The following is a 19,369-nucleotide window of genomic DNA, read 5'->3' as shown; positions in this document are numbered from 1 at the left end:
CATTGCTACACTCTTTATGATCAATGAAAGCTTCAAAAAATAAAGAACTCCAAATTATAGAACGGTTTGGATCGGAAGGGCCTCTATTTCCAAAACCTTTGCCACAGGCAGGAGCCAAATGGTGGATTTGCACTGGTGGGTAACTCAACACCACCAATCTGTAGCTCCCCGTGACCTCCTTTTTTCTCTTTGAAAAAAAGATGTTACATTTCCCCTTTTCCAGACACTGGTGACATCACCTCAGTGCAATCTCTTTTCAAATATGATGGATAGCAGCTTAGCTGCTCCATCTGCTTGTTCCTTCAGGGCCCTGAATTCATCTCATCAGGTCCCATGGACCGTTCACTTGCATGTTCCTCAGACTCTCAAATCTAATCTCCTATAGTGGGTGGGACTTCACTCCCCGAGCTCCTTTCTTGAGATTCTGTGACTTTGGAGGTACGGAAAGTACAACAGTCAGTGAAGTCTGAAGCAAAAATGTTGAGTACTTCATCCTTCTCTGTGTCAGTTGAACCAGATCCTCCTATCTGTCTCATCAAAGAGATGCCACTTCTTTTATCCTTCTTTTCTGTTTTGTGTACCCGTAGAAACCCTGCTTACTATTCCCTACATCTCTAACCAAGCTCAGCTCCAGCTGTGCCTTCTCTTTTCTGATCTCATCCCAACTACCAGACCACAACCATGTTAACTTTCCCAGGATTTACATCCCCGCACCCACTGTTTATGTATTGATAAATTTATTTATTTATAGTCCCTATAATATAACAGAATATTGATCCACATAAGACATTGCAAGATTACTGGATGTTTTCTCCCAAAGGCTCTAACTCAGCCTTGAAGAAACCATGGAGATCGTGTTCAGCCACCTGATCTTCAGAAATGCTGGTATCCAAAAGGCTGAAATGGTTTCCTCGACATTTGGTGCAATCCCAGCATTGCTGAGACCTGGGCTGATTACTAAAACTTCACAAGCAAAATATTTATCCACTGAGGTTAATATTCCCCTTCAGTGAGAGGTTACATCTACATGCAAATAGTTAGTGGTTCCTGATACAAAAGCAGTGGAAAAAACTCTAACCACCAGAAGAAAAACACAATCCAGGACTACATGTTGCAGCAGAGACAAATAAGTTTAAAGCAGAATAAAGTCAAGTAAGATCACCCTACTCTCTTGCTTTTGATTTATTTGAAAAGTTAGAGCAATCCAAGGAAGAAAAAAGCTCTTGGCCACTGGGTGTCAGCCTTGAATTATATGTTATAGAGCGACTGAGTCAGTAAGATTCTAGTCCAACTATCCACCCACCATTGATATTGCCCACTAAACCATGTCCCTAAGAAGATGTACAGGGTAAGAAAAAGCACACTCCTCATTACCCAGAGGAGTCTCTTGTCCTATACAGAATCACAGAGTCACAGAATGGCCAGGGTTGGAAGGGACCTCAAGGATCATGAATCTCCAACCCCCCCCAACATGCAGGGCCACCAACCTCCACATTCAATACCAGCCCAGGCTGCCCAGGGCCCCATCCAACCTGGCCTTGAACACCTCCAGGGATGGACGGGGCATCCACAGCCTCTCTGGGCAGCTGTTCCAGCACCTCACCACTCTCTCTATAAAGAACTTCCCCCTGATGTCCAACTTCAGTCTCCCTTCTCTCAACTTAAAACCATTTCCCCTCATCCTGTCATTATCTACCCTTATAAAGAGTTGATTCCCCTCCCCTCTATAGGCTCCCTTTAGGTACTGAAAGGCTGCAATGAGGTCACCCCACAGCCTTCTTTTCTCCAGGCTGAACGAGCCCAGCTCCCTCAGCCTGTCTTTGCAGGGGAGATGCTCCAGTCCCCTGATCATCTTTGTGGCTCCTCTGGACCCTCTCCAACAGCTCTCTGTCTTTCTTGTACTGGAGGTTCCAGACCTGGATGCAGTATTCCAGATGGGGCCTCACTGGAGCAGAGTAGAGGGGGACAATCACCTCCCCATCCCTGCTGGCCACCCCTCTTCTGATGGAGCCCAGGATCCTATTTGCCTTCTGAGTCGCAAGAGCACACTGCTGGCTCTTGTTAAGTTTTTCATCTATCAAGACCCCCAGGTCCTTCTCCACAGGGCTGCTCTCAAGGACTGCTCCTTCCAGTCTGTATGGATGCCTGGGATTCCTCTGGCCCAAGTGCAAAACTGCACTTTGCCGTGTTGAACCTCATCAGGTTCACTCAGGCCCACCTTTCCAGCCTCTCGAATTCCCTCTGAATGGCATCCCTTCCTCCCACCCTATCGACCACACCACTCAGCTGGGTGTTGTTAGCAAACTTTCTGAGGGCGCACTCGATTCTGTCATCGCTGTCATTGATAAAGATGTTACAGAGCACCGGTCCCAACACAGAGCCCTGGGGGAGCCGCTCGTTACCGGCCTCCACCTGGACACAGAGCCATTGACCTCCACCCTCTGTCTGCGGCCTTTCAACCAGTTTCTTATCCACTGGATGGACCACCCATCAAATCTACATCCCTCCAATTTGGAGATATGGATGTGGTGGGGGACAGTGTCAAAGGCCTTGCTCAAGTCCAGGTAAATGACATCAGTATCACATCAGACTGTTCAGCTCAGTTTTGTTAGTAGTTGTGTTAAGACAAGTGTCTAATTCCTGTTCAGCGATGATGTATTTGTGATTATAATACCAATGTCAGCAATTCATTGTCTCACTTATCCATGCATATTGCTCTAACACCTTCCTAAACTGTCAGGAAAGTAGAGGAATGCTTTGAGATCTTGACAGAAATCATTACCCACTGTAGAAGCTGGACATTTGTAAGCCAAAGGGAACTGAACCCAGCCCACCTTCCCTAAAACCGCAATGAATGAGTGCTCAGAAAACCCACCCAGTGCTGATACAGGTGGGTGACACCTCAGCAGCACCCCTATTACCACTGGAGGAACCAGCTTCCAAGCTGCTTCAGAATAGATAATAAAACAAGAAAACCAGCTGATGTCATTTCCTCCATCACTTAGATGCCCAAATGCTAATCACACACTAAGAGCATCAGTCAGAGCTTAATTAACCATTGAGCTGCTGAGTGCAACTGAAGCACCTTGGCTGCATGAGGAGAATTTGCCCTGAACCACATTGATGCCATAGCACAAATCACAGCATTTCACCTCACGTTTTCACTTCTCCATCTCAATGCTCTGCTCTCCATCTGATGCCTCATTTCTTGGTTTATTTCCAAGATTTACGGGGCCTTCTGTTAGCCTGAATGCACAGCCACACAGGGAACCCTGCACCTTTCTTTCCTCCTGCTAGGTTCAGGCTGGAATTATTTTCTTGAGCATAGCATTTTTATTCTATTCTGAATTGTTACTTATTTGTTCATTTCAGAGTCAGTCAGAAACAAATAAGAGGGAACCATACAATGGCTTGGGTTGGAAGGGACCACAAAGATGAGCTGGTTCCAATCCCCAATAAAAAGGAATAAAAAGAAATAAAATTCCTTCTTCTCCTGAGAGCATTTGAAATGGAAGGATGGATGCTCCCACTCTTGGGACCTCTACTGTAGCTCTTGTCTGCACTGAGGGTTGCTCTGAATTGGGAATAGTGTTATTTTTGAGTTGTCTTGCAGCGTTTTGGTGCTGTTTTTGGAAGAAGTCTGAGAAGATGAGTTTCCTGGCAAGGTCTGCAGGAAGAGGGAGGGTTCAGCCCCTGGTGTCTGGCCCCTGGAGCGAGCTAAGGATAGCAGAGGGAAGCATGGTCATAGGCATGGGATTTCTTAAGACTGAGAAAACACAAAGAATGAATGCAGTTGTAGTTTCTCTCTGACTTTTGCTACATTGCTCCGGGTTTTAATTCTTTATGCCTCTAACTTGGATATTGACATTGGGTGAAAAGACTCTGCACGACGCTGCATGAGTGCTGTCAGCAATCTGCTCACCCCATGCCTTGCAGCCTGCACTATGTGTGCTCAATGCACAGATGATGTCTTTTCCATCCAGAGACTCCAGTTACATTGAGTTTTCACCAGTAGGTGGCATTCTCTGAGCTGCTTTTTTTTCCTTCTTTTTATCTTCTTTTCTTTTAATAATAATGATAATAATTAAAGGTGGACCGGGGGGAGGGGGTGTGTGTGTGTGTGTCAAACCCTCCCCGTCCTTGCTGAAGTCTGCAGTAAAGCAAAATCTCTCTGCTCCTGTTGGGAAGCAACGGTAGTATTCTCAAACTAAGGGAGAGTGAGGGTCAAAGTCCCTTTAAAAAAAAAAAAAAGTGAAATACAGTATTGTGCATCTTGAAATCTGAAACCAAGAAACAGAATTGCAAGGGAAACAAGGGGGGAAGCCTTGCAATTCCTGAGGACAACTCTTGCAAGTGGAGTTTTAAGAAGTAAAATACCTGTCTATGCATTTAAAGGGCGTTGAATGGCTTTTGGGGAGAAGGCTGTGAAATAAAGGAGATTAAAGGAAGAAGACTTTTTCTTTTTTTTTTTCTCTCATCTTCTCTGGATATAATGGCCATTGCAAAGCAAAGCATCTCCAGATTTGGCTTCAAGTGTTTCTTCTTTGCAACTTTTCTGCTGGTGTGTGATGGACACAGTGGGAAGAGAGAGAACGGGGGTCCTGCTTGCTACGGAGGGTTTGATTTGTACTTCATTCTGGACAAGTAAGTCACTTCTATCCTTCTATTTCAAAGCAGTCTTTCTCTTCGTGTGAACTGGAGGACCATATGCTAGGATTTTTGTTTTGTTTTGTTTTGTTTCGTTTTTTTGTTTTGGAGAATTCATTTTGTCCCCAGGGGACTGAGAAACTCTATTGTGGTGGTGATAACTTTGGTGGGTGTAGCATATAATGCTAGCATGCTTTGAAAATCAAATGGGTATATAAATTTTGCTTTGCTTGATATCAAACCTTTCCTCTGTACTTGGCACCATGCTTGGGATGAAGAGCAGGACCCCATTCAACACTGGTTTCCCCAACAGTGATATCTGAGGCACTGTGGGGAGACGGTACTGCAGAATTAATTCTGCAGCTGAAAATGTGCAAAAAATGTCTCCTGCCTGCAGATCTGCTGCTGCCCATGTGTCCTTATCCAAGCAGGTAAAGACGAGGCTCTGAAATGTGGCAGCCTGCTTTAAAAGGGTCTGATTTTGGCCATTCTGTTGGAAAAAAAAAAAAAGTGAGATTGCTTTATTTAAAAGCAAACTTTATTTTTCTCCAGGCTCAGTCACATATCCTTTGTTCCTGTTAATCAAACGCATATTTTGACTGCCTAATTGTTTGTGCTGGAGATAACTGCCCACTCACTTCTTCATTACTAATTCTGATCTGGATGTGGTAACCGTGCCTATTCAGGGGCAATGTGAAATAGATATGAGCTGAGCTTTGGAAAGCATCCTGTTGAAGCAATGCAACAAACTAAATGTGTTAAAAGTGCTGGTTAAAACGATTGTGGTAAATTCCTTAATTAAGAATAGTTATTTTGAACCTCTAGTTTGGAAATATTGGAGAATGTAAGTGCCAGAGCCATAGCACTGGCATTTTTAACCATAAATTTAAGAGATAGGAAAGTATTTTGAGTTGCCAGGAGCTCTCTGTCTGATCCTCGGAGTGTTTTTCAGTAGCAGCCACATTCCATTTGTATAAACGACTTGGAATTACATAACACTTTATTGCAAAATACTGGGTAAAATGTAAGTCTGAGATGAGTGAGCTGGGTATGTTACTGTGCCAGCTGTCCTTATTCTCCAGGGGAAATAATTTTATTTTTGTTTTACTTCATTCAGTGGAAAGAAGTTCCTCTCGTCTATTGCACTGTGTTGCTTTGGCCATTCTGCTGTTAACTGGAATAATTCATAGAATCGTTTCAGTCGGAAGGGACCCTAAAGGGCCATCTAGTCCAACTCCCCTGCAATGACCAGGGACGTTTACAGCTTCTATTGCTCCATCTGAAAAACAAAGCGTGGTTTGCACTGCTGACAGCTTTTGCAAACTGAGTTCTCCTGAAGGTTGGGGCAGAATGGAAGGTTTTACCCAATCTGATGGATGTGCTCTGGAATTGCTCTGAGCTATTATTTCAAGCTCTGTGCTTTCCTTTTACTGAAGGAATGACTTTCTACACTTGCTCAAGGAAATTTATGTGGAAATACAAAGCTTGGCACAAACTTAAAGTACACAGGCTCAAGGTACTCAGTGCATATATGAAGGTATCCAAGAAATCCTGCTTGAACGGTTGTAGGTTTCCTACTTTTGGTGCAGAAATTGACTGATACAAAGCCCATTGGTGTTAAAATCGCATTGGTCTCTGGAATTTGGATGAGTCACTGGTGTTCAGCTGCTGGTGTGTGCTGCATATTCTGTAGCCCTTGAGGTAGCCAAGGAGAGACTTAGAGTGGTGCAGGAGGTGTTCCCATCTTTTTCTTTAAGACTATATTTTGTTCTTCAGAATCATAGAATGGCTTAGTTTGGAAGGGACCTTGAATTTCCTTGAGCTCTGGGTCATCAGCATTCTTATTTAGCTTGGGTTTTCTGCTTTTTCTGCTGTTTTTGTTTGTCTTCAAAGATGTTGCTGAAGTCCTGAATGACTATATGGACCTTCTGGCAAACTGTGAAATGAGCATAATAGATCCAGGGTGCACCTTGCTGTTTCTATTAAGAAATTGCTTTAAAAATTATGTGAGCTTTGGTGATGAAGATCCTGCAGCAGATTTAGGTTTTGAAACATGAAGCATTAATGGCAGAGGTGGAAGAAAGCCACTAAAGTATTAAGCAACTTTCTGGGATCAGAGGAGGATAGAACAACAATAAACACAGTGCTGGAACTCACCAGTGCTGGAGCCCTATCCTGACCCTTTGCCTCAGTGCTTGGCCAGATCTAGAGACTACTGAAATCCATTTAGCACCTTGTATGCTGTCCTTGTCACAGTGCTGGCTCTTGTACTGCTTGGTTACCAGAGTATCTTTAATCTGTGTGTGCACTTTCATGCTTTCATTAAGCCTTCACTGTTGCTTCCTAAACTGTGTGAGTGCTCCTCTTGGAAGTAATTATAGAATTACAGAGTCATTTGAGTTGGAAAAGACCTTAAAGGCCATCTGGTTGAACTCCTTTGCATTGAACAGGGGGACACCCACAGCTTGATCAGATGCTTGAAACCCCATCCAGACTGACCTTGAGTGTCTCCAGGGATGGGCATCCACCACTTCTCCATGGGCAACTTGAAAGGTTTATAGCAGTATTGCACACACAAACACCCAACTTGATATTCTGAGCTGCCTGGCAGCAGGTTCGGTGAAGGATTTGTGATCACAGGAGTTAAGACTGGATTAATCCATTTCCCTTTGACTATGATTGTAAAAATAATTAATAATGTGGGTATGGGGTGTTGCAGCTCAAGCTCTAAGATATTTAGAGTACAGTTATCTGATATTTGCGACTTTGATAATACGCAGGATGTAGTAATGCAGAGTACTGGGCATTCCTCCTAATCATACCAAGATGATCTTAGATGATCTTAGATTACCTATTATTTTAGAGGTCTTTTCCAACCTTAATGATTCTGTGATTCTGTAATTCTATTCCTTAGTACAAATGGTAGGTGGGAGCTGCACTCTGTGCTTTACTGTTTGATATCAGAATAACTAAAGAATCATAGAATGGTCTGTGGTTGCTTGTTTCTTTGTCATGTGCCCCTGTCAATCAGGTAAAGATGAACATTCTCAGATTGTGTTTGGGCATGGAGACTTGCACTACTCTGAAGTGGACCTTTATAAACTCTGTAATTCTTTACAATAGCTTAGTGAGTTGTCTCATATGAGGTTCAGCTCAAGACAGAAGTGTTTGCGTCACCTCACTAACATCTACATGCTATCTGGTTTTCCCAGAATTGCTCCTGAAATATTTGGAAAGGCAGAGGACTCTTTGGCTCACGTGTGTTATTTTTTTCAAGTGCTCAATGAAACAATGCTGCAAAACTTCTTGGGTCAATGCCACCTCTGACAGCTAGGAGACATCTTGGAGTTGGTCCAAAAGTAGAAGTTGAAGGAGAATTTGGATCAACTTCAGTCTGAATCAGGTGTCTGTATGTACTTCTGCCTGCTACAGTGCTTGTAACTACTGTGAAAGCTCTGTCAAAGAGTTTGGGTTTGGAACTAGATGAAGTGAGTTTGAATTGGGTCATCTTTGAGGTCTCTTCCAACCCAAGCCATTCTATGAGTTTGTGGCCTTGGCTCTATTTTCACCTATGTTGTGAATTAAAAATACCACTGTGGGTTTGCTGAGAAGGTGCAGTAGGAGAAATAGAAGTAAGGAGTTTAAAAAGTATAGGAAAGACAAACTAAGTTTGTGTCACTACAGCTCTGGGTTATAGTGCATGGGTAGGAGAAAGGCACCTGCTGGGCCAGCACGTGGCACCTTGCCCCTGGAAACACTGAGCCATGTGGAGTGTCTCTGCCTTGGATTGAATTTAGATATACCAAATCCCAGCGCAGTTGACCACAAAATGTATCATTCTCTTGTTAAAGGCATAATGGCTTACTTATTCTTAATTTCCACTTATTGGGCTTTTCTCCAGCAAGAGGATTTGGCATTCTCAGTAAAAGCCTTTACGTAAATTGCAAGTTTACACCATCAACCTTTCAGCCTTGCAGCATTGGCTTGCGGATCATCATCTTTTTTTTTCTTGGGAATATGGAGACATAACCTTAAATTTCTTTCATTGCCTTGCAGTTCGGCTTTAGAAATATTTCTCCTGTTTAGAATTCTTGGCATGCCTAAGGAGGGGCTGCATAAGTGACGTGGTCTGAAATATCTTTGAGAAAATGTTTTTTTTTTATCAAAATATTTCTTCTAAATACAGACCTTGGTGTCTTGTATGCATTGAGACCTTGGACTGAGTCAACAGAGAAATGAACTGCACAAGGACTGCAAATTGTTCACCTGCAGATGGAAAATGTTTTGTGCTAAAAGAAAGGACCTATGGTCAACAGAAGTGTAAGCCTTTATTTTGGGACCCATTTTTAATCTTGCCCTGATAAACATGTAGAATAACTGTACATTATTACAATTATCCCACTTTGGTGCTTTTGTAACTGAAAGGAGAAACCATCCTCCACTCGTGGGGTTTTGATCGTCGCAATGATACGGAGCTTCCTTATAGCAGAGAGAACCTTCTGTGCTCTTGAGCTTCAGGTCATTTCTCTTCGGTGTCATTAGATGAGTAGGAAGGCTCCCACTGCCCAAACCATTTAAATAAAGCAGAATGAAGTAACAAACGCAGACAAGCAAACAGGGTGTGCTGCTGACTGGCACATTACAGAATAGAGCAATTGGTTTTTAAGCTTCATTCTGGCAAGCGCTGTTTCAAAAAAATGCATGACTTCAGAACCATGGAAAATGGCAAGAGTTATAAATGATGACCCACATACCATATGTGCTCTGTGGCTGGATCTCATTCTCAGGTGCTTTGCAGTAATAGTAATTTTAACTGATGGTTAGATTTTGTTCAGTGGTTTGCAACGAAATAAGAGGAATAATCGCATTTTTCTAGGCTAGTGTTGCTGGTCTAAAGCAACCTACATTTCAATGAAGGATGTAGTAAGTGGTTTATGAACTCTTGACTTTATTGTCTTTCAGAGGCTGATGCAACCATTGCAATAATGTCAAGTGTTTATTTTGTGCCTTACCACGTCGAGACAATAAATATCCATTTTCAAGCCTTTTCTCAATGATGGTTTGGCACTGATGGGACTGGGGTGTCATATTCAAGTTCTTAGAGTTATTCCATGCATTTCAGAGGGATTTGCATCTGGGTTTGAGCTTTGAGTGTCTCAATTCTGCCAGTATACAAACCAGTGCAATTTGGATGCAGCTGAGTTTTTTGTTTGATGGCAAATCCTAATGTAGATCATTCATCATCTGTTACAAGACATCAGTTTTCTCACTGCCTGTGTGCTTTAATTTATTAAGACCAAAGAAACATTGAGCCATTTGAGTTGGCAGAGTCCTTAAAGGTCATTGACTCCCCTGCAATGAACAGAGACATTTATTTGGCCCTCTCTGATACACATGAGGTTGGAGAACAAGTAATGATTTCAAGTCTTGGTCTGATGAAAAGATTTTGTGTCTCTTCCCTGAAGATCCAAGAAACACAGAGACATTAGCACTTTCTTGTGATTGAGTCTCCTATGCAAGCTGTTACAATCACAGAAAGAAAACAGAGTGTCTGCAAGGTTTTATTATTTATTTTATTTTATTTATTATTTTTTTATTCTCTTTTCTGTAAAGAGAACCAGTATTGTTCACTCTTTATCTAGATGGAGCATATGTGCAAGGCTCCCCATTTCACACGCCCATCTAAGGCTGCCTTTGGACTTACAGAGTCATACAAAGAAAAAATGACTTCAGGTATCATGGAGCAAGTGGGTCGGGTGAAGAGTTATACTGGATGGCTGTAAATAAGAACCAGGTGTGGGGAGAAGAAAGAAGGAAATTTATGTAAACTGTACAATTTGGTTTGCACGCTTGCAGTATTTCTAGGAAGTGAAGTAATGGTTTTTGCAGCTCAGCAGGAGTTGCCTGTGCCAGGTGTGTAGAACTTGGTTGAATCTATTTGTGGGTATTCATTTAGATTCTCAGCCCTAAGGTAGAGAAGAGTTGGATCAGATGCCTTTTCTTTCTGTGAAGTGAAAAAACATATTCTCAAATAATCATATCTCTCTTCTCAGGCTGCAGATCAATGAGTTTTTGAGTTTTCTGTTAAAACTGGGTTTGTTTTTCCCCTATAAATATTTTTAATTGTAGTCAATGAATAGAAATAAGTGATGACACATTTATTTTCCATTTCTAGAAATGATTTTTTTCCCCAATATTAATATTCCAATATTCATACAAATGTCCATGCCAGAAGGTGCATTTAGTGCTGGAAGATTCTAGTTAATCTCACTTTTTCCTGGTTCTTACAACATGAAGAATAATCCAATCCCATCCAAATCCATAGCTTATTTTCCTGGGGAGCAGCATTAGTTTGTGTTTTGCCTTGAACTGAGCTATGACGGAATGGGAAACAACAGCCAAGATGTGGACTGAAGGTATTTTACTTTTCATGGTTTCTAGCACAGTGGAAATGCTAGAGAGGCTTAGGAATCTGTTCCTCCAACTGCATTTCATTCCCAAAATGAGCAAAAAGCTCTGCACAATGCTATGGCAAATGAGTTGGTTGAATTCATATAACAGACAGTGCAAGGAGACAGACATTGCTAACACAGGGTTTATTTGTTTAAGGCTGTGCTAAAGGTCTAACGTCACTGCCACATGTTATTGTGATAGTCTCAAATAGTTGCATGAAGCATAAATTACCCTTGCTTTTCAAAGTTAAGTAGGAAATGTAATTTACATTTTAATATCTTTTAAAAGGAAGAATAGAAATAACTCACTGAGCAATGCATAACAAAGCACTAGGCTTGGAAAACTACAACAGCAGCAATTAAATATGTCCTGTAATCATTATTTCCCATAGATCAGGAAGTGTCCTGCATCACTGGAATGAAATATATCATTTTGTGGAACATTTGGCCCGCAAGTTCATAAGGTAAGAGGTACTAATTTGTAGATAACTGAGAGAGGAGGGGTGTCAAGGAATACATTCTGATTTCCCCTTGGGAAACTCACCTACTGGATCTTCTTAATGTATTTCTCAGATCATCCCACTAATTGCTTTGGAATTGTTCCTGAACTTCCCCCTGTTCCTGTCCTGTAGGACACAGGAGCAGATAACCTAAATGGATCCTTCTCTCCAGCCTGAACTTCTATGGACCAAATTGTACTTTTGCAGGCAGGGATTTCTCATCATTTCTGAGCTGCTTGATTACTACATATTCCTCATGGTATTCTTTGGCTAGAGCTGCCCAGGGCAAAGCCCCATTTGCTGCTCAGTCCTGTCTTGTTGAGTTATAATCTTGATAGCAATAAGAGCACTTTGAGTTTGTTATTACACATACATTAAGCTGTGGTCTGAACCACTGAAATCACTTCTGCTGCCTCTTTTTCTCCAGCCCTCAGCTGAGGATGTCCTTCATTGTTTTTTCAACCAGAGGAACAATTCTGATGAGATTAACAGAAGACAGGTAAGATGTTTAAAACTCCTTCTACATCTTCCTTCACTTTCCTTGCTCAGTGATCTCCAGCTCACAATCAACAAGACGGTGACATCTTTGTTCTTCTCAAATGAATTAAATCACCTGTCCATTTCACATATGACACTCATTCTCCTAAGATGCCCTAAGGTCTCTTAAAGCAGTTGTCTTCTGAGTTTTAGCTTCTAAATGTCTTTCTTTCCACAGCTGAGCTTTAAAGCCAGATAGTGCTCTACCTGGGAGTCTGCTTTCCAGACATTTTCAGTCTGTTGTCAAAAAAACAAGGCCTCATTGCCTTTGAAACTTCTGTAGGGAGTTTTTTTCTGCAAACAAATAAGTGAAATTCCCTTCCCATAAAAACAAACTTGAAAACAGTACGTGACAGATCTCTTGATGTAGAGATGGGAATGATTTCTCAGATGCCTGAAAACAAGCAAAGTGTTTAGGATGGATTGCAAGAGTGTGTATTTTTGGCAGTGACAGTTTGATTGTCATGTTTCTGAAGCATGTTCTTGTGGCTCCCTTGCAGATCCCCAAATTAATCCCAGTAAAATCTATGGGATTGATATGTTTTTTTTCACTTTGCCTTCAAGAGCTGGATGGGGTCCTTTAATCACTATTGCTTCCTCTGTTAGCTTCATTGCCACGTGGAGCAAAGATATATGTAACATATGTGAAGGCTGTATAAGTCAGCATGTGTTTTACATATTGGATGTCTGTGAAATTGCATACCAGAGCAGCTACTATAGAGAAATGAATAGGAAACTGGCCACTTTCCTAAAGAGCAGTCTACACACATACCAACCTTGAAAAAGGTCATTAAAGCCAGCCAGCCTAAACGTCTCTTGCTATTTACCACAACAATAAGTAAAAAGAGAATTAGCCATGTGTAAGTTGGTGCCAGAGAAAACCTGCGCCTGCCTCTGTCGGTCTCTCACCCTGGGAGCATACCCTGTTGCAGAGATCTCTGGTCTCTTAAGGCTTTAAGCTCTGAGGCTTGCTATGTATGTTTCCCATGTGGAAGTGTATTTCATATTTATGCAGCTGTCCTAGAAATGTTGACTGGGAACAGGATATTGATATGGTATTAGTCAAAAGCCAGCTGAATTGGAGAGCTGCTGGCTTTTTATCAGAGGTCTGAAGAACAAGGGGTGGGCTTCCTTCCAGACCTTCAGCCAACACAGACATTTTAGTAGGGAAGTTGGAAAAGTGGTAAAACTTTCTCCATCTTCCCCATGGTTCCATGTGGTCTATCAGCATGAAGAAGCCTGGAGAAGTGGAGTCACTATCCATAGCAGTTTTCAAGAAGAGGGTCGATGTGATTCTGAGGGACATAGTGGGCATGGTGGGGATAGATTGATAGTTGGACTCAACTATCTTAGTGGTCTTTTCCAAACTCAGTGATTCTATGGTGATGATGATGATAGTCCAACCATCAGTACATCCCCATTAAACCTGTCACTCAGTGTCACATCTACATATTTCTGGAACACCTCCATGGACAGTGACTCCACCACCTCCATGAGCAGCCTGTTCCAATGCTTGACCACTCTTTTAGAGAATAAATTTTTCCTAATATCCAATCTGAACCTTCCCTGGCACAACTTAATGTCATTCCTTCTCATCCTCTCACTGTTACTGGGGAGAAGAGGCCAACCCCCATCTCACTATCACCTCCCTTCAGGGAGTTGTAGAAAGTAATAAGGTCTCCCCTGAGCCTTCTCTTCTCCAGACTAAACAATCCCACATCCCTCAGCCACTACCCACACAGAAATACAGCCATCCAATTGGACCTTATGGCTTTTTGATTAATTTGCACAGTCAAACCAGCAAACACAGGTGAGGAATATAAGCCATGTGCAAGTCAGCTGCTCTACTTCTGCAACAGAGGTTTGACCAGGGCTGCACAGGGAATATCTATTTGGAGAGAAATGTGAATGGAGAAGTGGCTGTCATGGCTTTGTCTGGGCTGTGGGAATACCCATAAAGAGCACATCTGCTCTATTTTCTACATCCTTAGAAAGGTATCCAGACATTACCTTAGTCTACACATACACTGAGTTAGCTCTTTTTTCCCATCTCGATCTGATTTCAGCCATGCATGTCTTCACCAGGCTATCAAGTCCTGATACATTTGATCTTGGATGTAACAATTCATCTGCATTCGTTTCAGAGAACAGATACGTCAGGGTCTAGAAGAGCTTCAGAAAGTCCTTCCAGGAGGTGACACGTACATGCATGAAGGATTTGAAAGGGTAACTAGATGCATGTTAGAGTGTATTTAAACTGTGTCTGGGTTGTTAGAGTTGGTTGGGATCTGAGGCCGTGGCCATAACCTGTTCACTGTCATGGACAAACAATGCTACTAAAAAGTTATTGCCCGTTCCAGACCTCTCCTATGTATTTTACACAGTCAGGAGTTTGTCTAAATCTTTTCTAGGGGAAATCCTGAACTCCTTCCCGTTCTGTACTACATGTGCATTTGAGGATTAGGGAACTGTTTATTGAAAAATGCATTGAACACACCTCAAAAATGGAGGTGACAAAAACAGTAACAACCAAATTTTAAAACTGAGTATTTTTCTGCCAGCTTTTTACTTCTTAATTTTGGAACCTTGAAGCATTTGTCCTTCAGCCTTGCAAAATACGCCTGTGTGTAGTTATGGCAAGAGATAGAAGCATGTGAATATCTCTTTGCAGTTGGTTTGTTTCCAATTGGAGTAGTTGACCTACAAGTGCTGAAGAGTATATATCAATGGACATAGGATGTTTCTAAAGTAGGAAGGTGAATGTAATTTCCAGATGGAGTAGTGGGAGATGATGGTTGGCCAGCGGTCTTAGGGTTTCTTTGAGTTAATGCTTTAGAAAAGCCATGCAGTGAAAGCCACAGGCAAGAAACTTGTTCTGTGAAGCCAGTAAGAGGTCATCTGTAGGCTACAATCATAACATCCTTGCTGCTGTCTTCTCTCTCTTTCTGGTACATGTGTAGATGCCCACAGGATTATTATTTATTGCTAATAATCTTCTGATTTAATTTCAGGCAAGTGAACAGATTTACTATGAAAATGTTCATGGTGAGAGATTTTCCTGATCCATTAAATGTTTTTCCTTCTTTACTGATACCCTTAATTGATTTGAAATGCAGCTTTGCTGCAAGAAAGGTAGTGGGTGGCTCCTGTTCTTACAGGCATGCAATGCTCTTCAGGGTAGTTGCTTCTGAAGGGGAAAAAAAAGAACAGATAGAACTTTAAGGGTCCAGACTGGAATAAGTGCTTTTCAGGCCAAAAGTGAGAAGCCTGACTGACTGAAGGTACCTACTGGTGTTAAAACTATCTGGTACATAATGTTTTTTTTGCTTGAGGACTCAGGTAACCAATTCTTCTTCCTTTTGAAACATGAGTACATGGAGATACTGTTCAGTAAATGTATTTTTCAACAAGAAATTAGTACATGTAATAGTAAGTGGCGTCGCTTCCAAAATATTTCTCCTTTCTTCCTGGTAATTAACATAAAATCTTTCTGCACTGGAAAACACAAAGTGGAAATAAAACATTCTTCTTGGAAATTGAAAGACAGGAGACCTGATGTTTGAGTACAAAACCAGTGCTAGCATTTTTACAAGACCATTCATGAACGCAACAAAGCTTTGGGACTGAGCTGTAAAATCCAACTGCAGCAGAAGGGAATAAATGCCTACAGTAATTACACTGGGGATTGATAATGTTTTTACATGCTTCTATTACACATTGCACGTAAACAGTGCCACACAAAAACAGGTTGAAGAAGCAGTGTACAACTGGGTCCTCAAGCCAATGTTGGCCCATCTACTTTTGCTTTACGAGTGCTGTGCCATCAGCTTTCCATAACAGTGTGCAAGTTTTATCTACAGAGCTCCTACAGACCTGTAGTAAGTCTGCTGCCAGAAATATGATTGAATTCTATTTGTCTGGTCCTGAAAATTAATATAAACTTGTAAAACCTGAGTTATAATCAATTCAAGGAGAAGACAGCTGTGTTTAATCATGATGCTGAAATATGCTACAAAGAGAGGCTGAAGAATATAGCTCGTTTTCCTACAAAATCTATTTAAATCCCAATTCAGCTTTTCATCACAAGCTGAAACTCTCTGCATTTCTTGAATTTACAGCATTAATAAAATCAGAAATTAATAGCTCGGAACACTTTGCTTAATTTTTCTTGCTGCCTAATGTACTGGTCTGAAATACTGAAATAGCTATGAGAGAATTTCTGTTAAAAATCATTGGCACCTCAAAGGAGTATGGTCTAAAACTGGTGTTGTAGGCAGGTGCCCAAATGGAAAGAGAGTGCAGAAATTCATGTCTTCTGAAAACTGGTTGGCTGAAAGGAATAAGGGCATGGGATTAATGCTAACCATTTCCAATTTAGCAGCTCATTAGTAACATGTTTTCTATGTTAATTTAACAAATGTTACTCAAAACATGGGACTAAAGAACTCCATGTATTTAGGTTACAGAACTGCAAGTGTCATCATTGCACTGACAGATGGAGAACTCCATGAAGACCTATTTTTCTACTCTGAGAGGGAGGTAAGTCTCGTACATTTTTAGCCACAGAGAGAGCAAAATGTCTAGTTCTGCTGCTTCAAAGGCAAAATATAGAATAAAACCATTTATCCTAGGGACAAAACTTTAATTGAATCTTATAACAGAATCGTAGAATGGCTTGAGATGGTAGGGACCTCAAAGGTCATCGACTTCCAACCTCCCTGCTATGAGCAGCATTGCCAACCTCTGTGTTCTTCAGACATGAATCTTAGAGATAAACATTAACAGCAGCAGTATTTCTGACTCATTAAACCTGAGTCAGTTCATAGAAAATAAGTTTTTTTAACAACTTCCAGTGAAAAAAAAGTTTAGAGGTAGAAATAATCCACAGCTGAAAAGTTTCGGCATTTATTAAAATGATTTGAGAAATCCCTGAATCCTGAACAAATGTCTCCATTTCCAAGTTTCAAGCATGGATGCTGAACACCATCCTTAAGTTAACATACTGTCCCAAATATTGGATGCTCAGTAGTTGAACTTGACAGATTTTCTCTATAATGTTCCTATTGAAAACTTCAGTCAAGGCAAGATGACTTGAACTTGGAAAATGGCATAATTACATCAATTTGCTATGGACAGATCTTTTCCTCTCAATCTATCCCAGGTGGAATTTTAAATCCAGCAACAAAAAGAAGGGTTATGTTGTAGATGAAAAACAATATTGCTGAAGCACAAATGTAAGGAATGTAAGGCTTTTCTTTCTAATTGTTCATCTCCTTTTCTTCCCTTCTGAAATCAAAAATATACAAGAAAAACATGTTTGTTTTTAGAGATGAACGAGCAACTTGAGAGGTCAGTAGTGCTACATTTATTTTGGTTTGGGAAGGAGCAGTTACTGAGCTAACAGAACTGAGACCTTGATGTCAGATGATACACTGAGTTGCTTCAGTTCTTTGCCTTTAAGCTCCTTTGTGTAAAGGTAGAATGATGCTTTCCTTGTAAAGCTCTTTGCTGTCTAGCAGACTGAACTATGTCAGCATTGTACTACTCAAACAGTCAGGTATTTCTTTTCCAGTGAATATCATTAAATGACTTCATTCACATTTACACAAGGAAGAGCATTTAGAACTGTTGCTTTTTGAACATTAAGTGCACCTTCGTCTACAGGCCTGAAAAAAAAAGAAATATATGTTCTCCCTTGAATGCTTTGAAATCATAAAATGGCTTGGGTTGGAAGGGGCCCCATGGATCATCACGTTCCAACCCCCCAGGAACAGATACAAAAATATTTACGCTGTCTGGAGGTAAAAACTGAAAAATTTTGGGCTTCTATTACACTGGTGTGTGTCCTAAATAATGCAAAGAAAAAATATTTAGTCTGTCATGAGTGTGTTTGATAAACAACCGTAAGAAAGTAGGAGTAGATAGGAAGGTGTTGGAAATATCCAAATAATTTTGTCAGGACGGTATCTCTGATAAAAGCAGATTTTATTCGCCATTGCAATGGCGGGCGTCCTGCAAGCAGGAGCACCTATGGACACAACATGACAGCCTTTATACCCTGTTTTCTCCCCCTTGTCTCCCCCCTCTTCCCTGTTTCCCCACTGGCTGGGTACTCCAGGTTCACAATCTTATCAGAGGATTTATATTTGTTATTTACTTGTTAATTTTTGTGTTATCTGGTGTCAGTCACTGTTGTTTCCAAGATGTCTCAGTGCTCTTCTTGTGGTACTGATGTGGTGATTTGCTTCCAAGTCTTCTTTAAACAAGGAGCACCGGGGCGGGGGATGATGCCAGGCCTTCCCATGTCTCTTCAGGCGCTTCCTCAGGCATCCATCACTTGTTCTCTGGTTTGATCTAGTGCAGGGTATTCTTGCAGTGTGTATGACAAAATATACATACATACACCTATATACACCTATATACAGAGCGTGCGTCCCTGGGAAGGGTTATCTAGATGATAAGTGACGTAAACTATCAGAGATCTTCCCCAGGTTAAGCAGAAAGACTCCCAAAAAGAACTATGACAGCGGAGATCATGAAATAAAAATATATATATTATCCAATTCTAATGCAGAAACAACATTTGATTCCCACAAAGGTGAGATAATTAGGTTTAAAAAGAAACACAAAATATGCTGGGCTTAGTTTTACTAGGCAAAGAGCATCCTAATAGCAGATAAAATCTGTTTATGCAGAATCAGGGAGAAAAGCTCTTTATTGGGCAAGACCTCGTTGTTCTTTTTATGGAGAAAGCCTAAATTCACAAGTAAGGTCTTTAGGAAACCTACATCCATTTATGTTCACATCATCCCTCCTTTCCTTATTCCAGGCCAATCGGTCAAGAGAGCTGGGAGCAACAGTATATTGTGTTGGTGTGAAAGACTTCAATGAAACCCAGGTAAACAAGTGCTCATTGTGTCTGCTGGGGTATTTGGCAAAGGCATTTGGCACAGGCACAAAATCCAGACTTTCTGTCTCTTTCCTCACTCTGCTGACTGCTTGACAGTCTGAAGTGTCTACCTGAAGTGCATTGGTCATGATGCTGATTTTAAGCCCCTTCTGCCTTCACCTCCTTCTGCAGAGAAGTATTCCTCTGCCCATGTGCCACAATGATTGCTGTGGAAAAGCAGGGAAAAGGCAGAGGAATAACAAATCCATCTGGTCTAAGCTGTAGACAGAAGGTTGTGTGGACTTTGCTTTTTAATGTGTAGTTCTGTGAAAGAAAAGTGTAAA

The 19,369-nt window shown here is 41.2% G+C and overlaps 1 protein-coding gene across 1 annotated transcript; it reads left to right on the top strand.

Moving 5' to 3' along the window:
- Nucleotides 1-4,117: 4,117 nt before the first annotated feature.
- On the top strand, nucleotides 4,118-19,320 carry LOC104909286 (anthrax toxin receptor 1-like). The gene is made up of 7 exons (XM_019622617.2): nucleotides 4,118-4,644; nucleotides 11,492-11,563; nucleotides 12,027-12,098; nucleotides 14,281-14,362; nucleotides 15,148-15,181; nucleotides 16,596-16,675; nucleotides 18,966-19,320. Exons 1-7 carry the CDS (start codon nucleotides 4,493-4,495, stop codon nucleotides 19,137-19,139), a joined length of 666 nt encoding a protein of 221 aa, XP_019478162.1. The 5' UTR covers nucleotides 4,118-4,492; the 3' UTR covers nucleotides 19,140-19,320.
- Nucleotides 19,321-19,369: the final 49 nt, after the last annotated feature.

This window comes from Meleagris gallopavo, chromosome 24 (assembly GCF_000146605.3).
Source record: "Meleagris gallopavo isolate NT-WF06-2002-E0010 breed Aviagen turkey brand Nicholas breeding stock chromosome 24, Turkey_5.1, whole genome shotgun sequence".
NCBI lineage: Eukaryota > Metazoa > Chordata > Aves > Galliformes > Phasianidae > Meleagris > Meleagris gallopavo.
The sequence above is the reverse complement of the archived record's forward strand: the minus strand, read 5'-3'. Positions and strand labels throughout refer to the sequence as shown.

Bases quoted from the DNA above. Each gene is read 5' to 3' on its own strand.
- LOC104909286 (XM_019622617.2), top strand. From the start codon at position 4,493: ATGGCCATTGCAAAGCAAAGCATCTCCAGATTTGGCTTCAAGTGTTTC. The intron at 15,182-16,595 runs GTGAGAGATTTT...CCATGTATTTAG, and splicing joins TTACTATGAAAATGTTCATG to GTTACAGAACTGCAAGTGTC. The intron at 16,676-18,965 runs GTAAGTCTCGTA...TCCTTATTCCAG, and splicing joins TTTTCTACTCTGAGAGGGAG to GCCAATCGGTCAAGAGAGCT.